Source organism: Centruroides vittatus, unplaced genomic scaffold (genome assembly GCF_030686945.1).
Source record: "Centruroides vittatus isolate TY-2023 unplaced genomic scaffold, ASM3068694v2 contig_392, whole genome shotgun sequence".
In the NCBI taxonomy this organism is placed as follows: Eukaryota; Metazoa; Arthropoda; class Arachnida; order Scorpiones; family Buthidae; genus Centruroides; species Centruroides vittatus.
The window spans coordinates 546,939-556,040 of NW_027122208.1; the positions used below are offsets into that span (position 1 = coordinate 546,939).

At 37.7% G+C, this 9,102-nt stretch overlaps 1 protein-coding gene across 1 annotated transcript; it reads left to right on the plus strand.

The window, feature by feature from the left end:
* The first annotated feature begins 7,492 nt into the window (after positions 1-7,492).
* LOC136976005 (uncharacterized) lies at positions 7,493-8,890 on the plus strand. Its single transcript, XM_067271203.1, has one exon. It carries the CDS (start codon positions 7,493-7,495, stop codon positions 8,888-8,890), a length of 1,398 nt encoding a protein of 465 aa, XP_067127304.1.
* The last annotated feature ends 212 nt before the right edge of the window (positions 8,891-9,102 follow it).

Genomic DNA, 9,102 nt, shown 5'->3' on the forward strand with positions numbered 1-9,102 from the left:
CAAATCCCAATGTATCCTCCGATATAACTGAATAATTCTACCGGCTGAAAGAAAAACATAATTTTGAAGTTATTTGTGAAAAAATGGTTTATATTTATTTCAGAAAAGAGAATTTACCTGAAACTTTGGTCTTAATTTATATGTATACAGTTCTCGATTTTTGTAAAATAAATTTATCATCGCAAATCTTTCTATTTTGTATTTTTTCCTATAAAGTAGTTCAATATTATCATTTATAATTTTGTGGAATTTGAAGCAAAGAAATTTTTAAATTACCTGAATTCGTATTTCCTGGAATTTTCGTATTTCCTGGAATTTTCGGCTTGGTCCTGAAATTTTTATATGTTAATTAATTTAAAATTATTTTCATCTGCATTCGAAATTAATATAAAAAATATATTTCTGTATTATTCAACTTACACGATTGAAAGGTCGTCTTTTTACACTGTATTCGTACACTGTAAAACTTAAAAAAGTTATGTATTTATATACATTTTTTAATTATAAGTATATATTTTTATATATTCTTCATAAATATATTTTATTTAGTTTTATAGTACAAATATTCTTCAACGTTTTAATAACATTTTCGCTTATATTTAAAGAGTTTACAATACTTTTAGTCACGAGTAAAATCTTCTTCACAAAGAGTAACATAATATGATGAAAGTGTAACGGGCCAGTGTTGATACGAACCTTTTTATTGTATTATATTTGGACTCGGGGACTCGAAAGATCGAGAAATGCAAAAAAATTGCGTATGTTTTTCTGTATGTATGAATGTTTGTGTGTGTATGAAGGGGTGCGATATTGTTCGTCCGCTTTGAAGCTTAATAACTCTGGTGTGTTTTGACAAAAATTTCTGAAATTTATGTTAAGGTCGTTGATGGTATTAAATTTTGGTAATTAAAATTCAGGGGAGGGGGAAATGGAGAGTCATGTGCCATATTTCGAGTGAGGGGTTTGACTTGAATATTTTGTTCGTTATTAGCGTGTACAATTTTTATTTTTATTAAACTCATTTCTACTCTCAAAATTAAGCTTTTTGTCATTTTATAATAATTAATAATATAAATGGTTTTTTAAAATAAAATGTCAAAACAGATTATACAGGTGTCATACAATTTTAACTGTTTTGCTGGAAAGTTACTCAACATTTTTTTTATTTGAATTCAATTGCCGGAAGAAAACAACGTAACACTTAGACAATTTGCCAAGATGAGGATTTTCTCAGCTATTTACACGCTAGACAATTAAAAAACCCAGAAAATCCCACACGGCTGGCACTTGGATCAGGAGGAGACCAACTACCAGTATTCAGTGGTTTTATCTACTGATAGGCTGTTTTTATCTGATATTTGCGATTCTTGTAAACTAAGCAAGACAAATTTAAAAGTTGAGTTTCGTTAGGAGCTCAAAGTTTATATTGCAGGCATCACCCATTCAATATCAGATTTCATCACGTAAATTGAAATAGTTCATTTATTATTTTAAATAAGAATCGATTTATTTTCTTTGTTTTACGCTATTCCTGCTTCAGAATCTATATAAATGAACTAAACTCGAGTTAGCTGTTAAGGTTAGATACCACAAACAAATAATATATTAAAAAAATACATACAATAAAGCGAAAACATTTTATTAAAGGTCAGACATTTTTACTATAGAAAATTTATATTAAAAATTTTTTGAGTATAATTTTTTTATTGTAGTGTATGGCCATTCTAGAAGTATAAAATGTTACACATTAAAATATGATTGGCTATTTTTAATACACTAAAAATGCGCATTGTAAACTTAATATCGAATATTCGAATGAAAATACCAAACAAGAATGAAAGAAACTGTGTCTGGCCATATCTTCTTTCATCTGTCCATCTTTCGCACGAACCTTGACAGAGAAAGTATTGAAATTAAGAAAAATCTTTGCCATTAAATATTTATTTTTAGTTTTTCACTAATAAAATTAGTATAAGCTGATCAAATTTATGTAATTGTTGAAACAATCAATAATATTTTATACGGAATATTCTATACGATTTTAAATGTGTCTTCAAAACTATTCATAGCATTTCAGTCTTTTTATTACATTTTTATTAATCCATCTAGATAGCACCAGTTTCCTATGGAAAGTTTTTCCTTTGACACATCGTCTAAGTGTTATTTCCACCCTTTCTCATTAATCATATTTTTTATTTTTCAATTTAATGTTAATGCGAATGATTGATAATTGCATGTTAACCTATAGCTTTGGTTTACGTTTTTGGCGGTTCCTTTGGTTATAGGCACAAATGCGATACATCGTTGAAAAGCACTTCGTCAGGGGGTTCGTATAGTATATTTGTAACGATAGGTTAAGTAGGGGGAAGTTATAAGGGGTTAAATTTAGGCTTTTTTTACTGGTGGTTCTAGCGGGAGTTAAATAATCGCAAGAGGGGCGGACATAGGGGGATTGGTAGAGGGTACTAGTGGGAAGGTGGGTATAAAGTTGGGTGGGGGTAGGTCAATATTAACTGTTACAGGGTAGTTTAAACTTTGCTTCATTATGTCTATGGGAAAAAATTTCAAATTTTCAATCGCCAACGGTTTTTCCAACGGCATTTCCCGCCATTTAATACTGTTCTAACGTCTTTCTCAACGGCCGTAACGGTCTTTTTAACAACCGGTCGGGTTAAATATTGGCTGCAAGTGTTCAGCATTGAACACCTGTTTTTATATATATATATATATATATATTCTTTTTTTATTGTGGGGCTATATTATTATTATGTAATTGCTTTAAATCTTTTAATTTTATATTATTCATTTAGTCTTTTGCCTATTTTGGGGGTTAGTATTGCTTGTCTTTAATTATTTCAGTTTATTTATTCAACTCCTTTTTTTTCGTAATTTTAGTTTTACATTTAGTTCTTTTCCCCGGGTTTACTGGAGGAGTTCTGTTATATACTGGGTTAGAGGAGGTTGGCATGCCCCGCTCCTTCTCTCCCTTCACCAAGTAAACCTTGTCCACATTTATTTAACTAATTTATGGACTCTTTCATTGCTTCCATCATGTCTAAGAACACAATCGAGGACTTCATAGCAAGCTCAAACAAGGTGCTGGATGAGCATAAAGGGCAGGGCCGGATTATCGAATAGGCAAAGTAGACAAATGTCTAGGGCCCGTAATTCGGAGGGGCCCGGCTTCAGTGCAGAAGATTAAGATTTCTCTGTTTCAAAAGGAGTGAAAAATTATTTAAGAAATTAGATAGGACAGAAAAGGCTGAATTTAACAATTCCTACAAAGGTCTGCTCGACTAGCCATTATCTAAACAAAAAAAAAAAAAAAAAAACAAAGGTCAACAGCCATCCGTGCGTCAGAAGTAATGTGCGCCACGAGATCTCTCGCACCATCTAGAAATATTTCTATGGCCGCCTCTCGTGGTAGTACTGATGTATGGTTATGATTTATTTTCTAAACTTATACGTCGCGACATCGCATATTCGATGTAGCGTTCAAGTTGCTCGAGTGCGAAGATATTACAATTCAATAGTGTTTTATAAAAGAGTTAAAAAGGGTGACACTACGGTGTGACTTGGGGTGACACCACGATATCCGCACCGGGTGTCACCCATGCTAGCTACGCTAATGTCACATTATATAAGATTTGTTCAGAAGCAACTTATTTAAATGGGGCCCCAATTTAAATTTTGTCTAGGGCCTGCTAGAGGCTTAATCCGGCGCTGATAAAGGGTACTGTGCCAATAAACATAATAAATTAGGTGCTAAAGAATCAACGCGTGTGATAACTGAACATTTTACGAAAGTTATTAAAATGCCATGACTTTCTTTAAGGCTAAGGCTAACAGCTTTTGTCCCAAGGATCAGAATCCTTGGGACAAAAGCTGGCCACACTAATTTCTAAGGAGGACCTCATACAATTAGTGACATCTCAACAAAAGAAGTCTTTGGCTGCAATCTATGAATTTAAAGCCGATTTTGACAAAATAAGTAAAACTAATGCTGATAATGACCACATACAATTACTGGTCACTCAACAAGAGAAAACCCTGACTGAAATCACCGCTTTGAAAGCTGATGTCGACAAAATAAGTAAAACAAATACTGACAATGATCATATACAACTACTGGTCACACAACAAGAGAAGACCTTGACTGAAATCACTGACCTGAAAGCTGAGGTCGATAAAATAAATAAAATTAATGTGGATAATGAACACATACAATTACTGGTCACTCAACAAGAGAAGACCTTGACTGAAATCACTGATTTGAAAGCTGATGTCCACAACATAAGTAAAAAGAATACTGACAACGATCATACACAACTATTGGTCACCCAACAGGAAAAGTTCTTGGCTGCAGTCTCAGAGGATATAAATAAGGTTACTGAGGCCACTAAGAGATTGGAAATAGAGTTTTCTGGTGTAAGAGAAATAGGTAGGGCATCTGAAAATATGGCAAGCGGTAGTGAAAACAGAACATTATACAGTGACATCCTCAAGGGGGGCGCTAAGCCTAAACCTAAAAACACGAATTTTCCGAACACCATACTGGTCTACCCAACTGATAGTAAAGCGAACTCTGAGGACACCAAAAGACTATTAAAAGAAAAGATCAACCCAATACAAATCAAGGTTGGCATCAGAGGCTTTCGTAGGATAGAAGGGAAAGGAATTGCTATAGATGTTGGTACTAAAGATGAACTCCAGATTCTCGAAAGGAAAATTAAGGAAAGGGCCCCCAATCTTAAAATAAGGGTTCCGAACAAAAGGAAACCAAAGGTTCTTATTAGGCAAATACCAAGGCACCTTGAAAAAAAGGAGGTTGTTGACTGCATCTTCCAACAAAATGAGACTATTCATGCTAACTTTGAAAGGGAAAAATTTGATGAGGGGTTTGAATTGAGATATGCCTTTGGAGGAGATAGCAAAAACAATGTGGTGAACTGGGTGGCTGACGTTACTCCATATGTGCTGAAAATCCTTACCACAGTACGGAAATTAAATATTGAATGGGCTCGTTGTTGGACAACGGAACACTTCTCTATACTGCAGTGTTTCAAATGCTGCAGATTTGGGCACCAAAGCAAAAACTGCGAAGAAAAAGAAGAAATCTGCAGCCAATGTGCTGGCAACCATAAATATAGAGACTGCCCGCAAAAGAATAAGAGCCCTATTTGCCATAATTGCCACCTTCAGGGAGATAAAGACCAGAAACATAATGCATTTGACAGGGTTTGCCCAGTTTACAAACGTATAAGGAACTTAATAATGACCAGGACCAATTATGGGGACTGACTATAATAGACTAAATTTTCTGCAAATAAACCTACAGAGGTCTATCGGCGACAATTTCTTCACTGGGCAAGGACTTATCTAACTTTGATATTGTACTGTTGCAAGAACCTTATAGCATTAGCAACAGGGTGGCTTGCCTTCCTCACAGGCATCTTGTAGTACAGGACAATACTCATACCCCATGGGCTGCCATTGTTGTGCCCAATAACAATGTGGCCATACTCCATCATAAGAAGTATACAACGGACAAAATAGTCTGCATCGAAACCACACTTGGGGACCTCAGTCTGATTATTATCAACGTTTATGCTCCAGGCAAGGAAGACATAACTAATGAACTGGACCAAATACAGGATATCATAAATCACTTCAAGGATAGCCAATATGTGATTGCTGGTGATCTAAATGCCCACTCGCCTACTTGGGGGCAAGAAATTGGACCCCAGGGGGAGGCTATCGAGGAGTTCCTGGCTGTGAATGGTTTGGTTGTTATTAATGACCCTAATTCCCCTCCTACGTACGAAGGTCCCAGGGGGCATTCCTGGATAGACATAACCTGTGTCTCTACTAGTATAATTAACAAGTTGCACAACTGGAAGGTCTGCACTAAAGACAGTCTATCGGACCACAGTTACATTAACTTCCATATTGGCTGTACAGATGACTATAGCACAATAAACAACATCAAATTCTACAGAACGAACAATGTGGATTGGGACTTTTTCTTCGAATGCCTAGATGATCGGATAGATCTGTCTCCCTCAATTAATAATAGGAGTGAGGCTGTGGACTACATTGACACCCAGATCCTAATGATCTCGCAAGTCTGTGATGAGTGCTTCCCTACTGATAGACCAAGGAAACAAGGGGTACCTTGGTGGAACAAAAATCTGGATAACATGAAGGAAAATAAACAACCAAAACAGGAAGGCTTACCAACGCTGCAAGAACAATGACAGGGATTCTCTAAAGTTACGGTATCAGAACTATCAGGCCATCTATAAGGAGGCTATAAAGGATGCTAAGGTTAAATCATGGAAGGAATACTGCTCCTCCGCTTCTACAGACCCATGAGGTTTTGTTTACAAATGCTGCGCATCTAAACTTAAGAGTCCCTCCTGCCTCACTAGTATCTGCTCGTCTGATGGTGGTGTGAAAAATATGGAGAACACGATCAATCTTATAATGGGGACCCTATGCCCGGACGATAATGAATCGGACGATGATTCTTTCCAGCACTCCATTAGGGAGCAGAGTAGTGCTCCATTGCATTATAACAGCCCGCATTCTTTTACCGTTATGGAAATTGAGGCAGCTGTCAATAGGCTGGCAACACGTAAGGCTCCGGATCTGGACGGGATAACTGCGGTCATTGTTCGGAAAATTTGGGAAAACCGTCCGAATCTCCTACTAACACTATACAACTTCTGCCTAAAGTTCTGTATATTTCCTGCCGATTGGAAAAAAGCGAGGATGGTACTTATTCCCAAGACCAAAGATGCCCATATCACTTCTCCGGGAGATTACCGGAATATCTCCCTACTTCCCATTTTGGGTAAAACATTAGAAAGGCTAATAATGAATAGAATGGTTTGGCATTTGGAGAAGGAAGAATACTTAAACGTACAGCAATTTGGATTTAGGTCTGGGACATGTACAACGGATGCCATTTTCTCACTGGTTAATAAAATTAAAGCCCTGCAAAACACCCACCCATACATTATGGGGCTCAGTCTGGATATAGCAGGCGCATTTAACTCGGCCTGGTGGCCTATGATATTGATGTGTCTTAAAAAGAGCCAGTGTCCAAATTATATATTCAACATGATAAGGAACTACTTGCATGATCGTACCGTCACACTACAAGTGGGCTCACGTTCCCATACTCGGCATATCACACGTGGGTGCCCGCAGGGCTCCGTGCTGGGCCCGCTATTGTGGAACTTGTTGTTCAATGGCTTTGTAAATGAAAATTTTGGAGGTGTCTGGACAGGGGCCTATGCCGACGACGCGATGATACTGGTAACAGCACATTCAAGGGCCGAACTTGAACACAAGGCCAACAGAATTCTGGAGAAGGTCCTCAATTGGGGAAGGAGGAACAGGCTTGAGTTTAATCCAAGCAAGACAAAAGGGATAATTTTTACCAGACCAAGGGCACGACATCTATACAAAGGGTACGACCATTAAAATGGGCGGCACCAGTGTTAAGGTAGTACCAACATTAAAATACTTGGGAATCTCGCTACACCACAAGCTTAGTTGGCTTCCTCATGTCAAGAACATTTGTAATAAAACTAATCTGCTATTCAATAAAATGACAAAGGTAGCGAAAACGAAATGGGGGCTCTCTCCCCAAATTATGAGTGTGATCTATGATTCTGTGTTCCTTCCTATGATCTCATACGCAGCCCCGGTCTGGGTCGAGGGCCAGAACCAGGTACATATTCATCGGAAGCTTCAGAGCGCCCAGCGGAGAGCACTCCTTAGGATTTGTAGGGCGTACTCGACAACCTCCACGGCAGCCCTGCAGGTCATCGCAGGCAAACTGCCAATTGCACAGGAACTCGAGATGGTTTCGCAACGATGGAAAATGAGACATGGCTTGGATGTCCTCATAAACAATGAGAACTATAACAATATAGAGCAAACTCTACACTGCAAGTATAGTGAAGCACCAGAGAACTGGCCCTTTATTGCCAGTCACCCCTGGGCAGACCAAACTCTGGCCATTTTCTCGGATGGATCGAAGGATGGAGAGCAGGTAGGCAGCGCCTTCGTTGTCTATCAGGATAATAATGAAGTTCACCACTCCTCATATAAGTTGGGAAGATTCTGTTCCGTGTTCCAAGCGGAACTTTGGGGTATCCTCTCAGCCGTAAGATGGTGCAATGATAACTTTGGTGGTATGAAAATTAATCTCTTTACTGACTCCAATTCCTCTGCGCAATCCATATGTAACTACAATTGGCGCCACCCAATTGTAAATCAAATCCTCAAAGAAATATCAAAGAATGTCAACAGTTTTGCAATCGTTTGGGTAAGAGGACACATTGGAGTCTGCGGGAATGAGCGAGCAGACGAGCTGGCTCGGTGTGCTTCAAATATGAATTGTAATCCAAGCTACACTGCAATCCCTCAAAGCTTCATAATTAGTCGACTCAAAGAAAGTGCGCTTATCAAGTGGCAGCAGATCTGGGACACTCAGAATAAAATAACAAGGAACTTCTTTCCCAAAGTTTCTACTACTGCTGGACATCTCATCCAACATAATGTCACCCAGTTCTACACAGCGCATGGAAAGTTCCAGAACTACCTTTACAGATTTAACAAGTCTTCAAACCAGAACTGCTTTTTGTGCGATGTCCCTGATGGTGTGGAGCACTACCTATTTTGGTGCCCCATGCTCGAGGACATGCGTCATCACATTATTACCATGTTGCCTGCTCATACCAACTGGCCATGCAATTTAAATGTACTTATCAACGATAAAAACATAAATCAAGCTTTTAACAACTTGTTAATATGTATTTTAAAAGAACGATGGTCAGATAGGAATATAATGGATAGTGTTGTTTTGTTACTGTAATCTCCAAGCGAATTACTCTGTTCTGATGCTATATTCTTAATGTGAGCAACTTTGTTGTTAAATATTATATTGGCTATGTTTATTTATGTACTTTGGTCTGACAAGCATATGTTCTCAAATATTAAACTGTATTGTATTCAAAAGCAAATAACTTTGTTGATTTGTATTTCTAGTGTGTATGTACTTAAAAACCTATCTGGTCTGGCATGTGT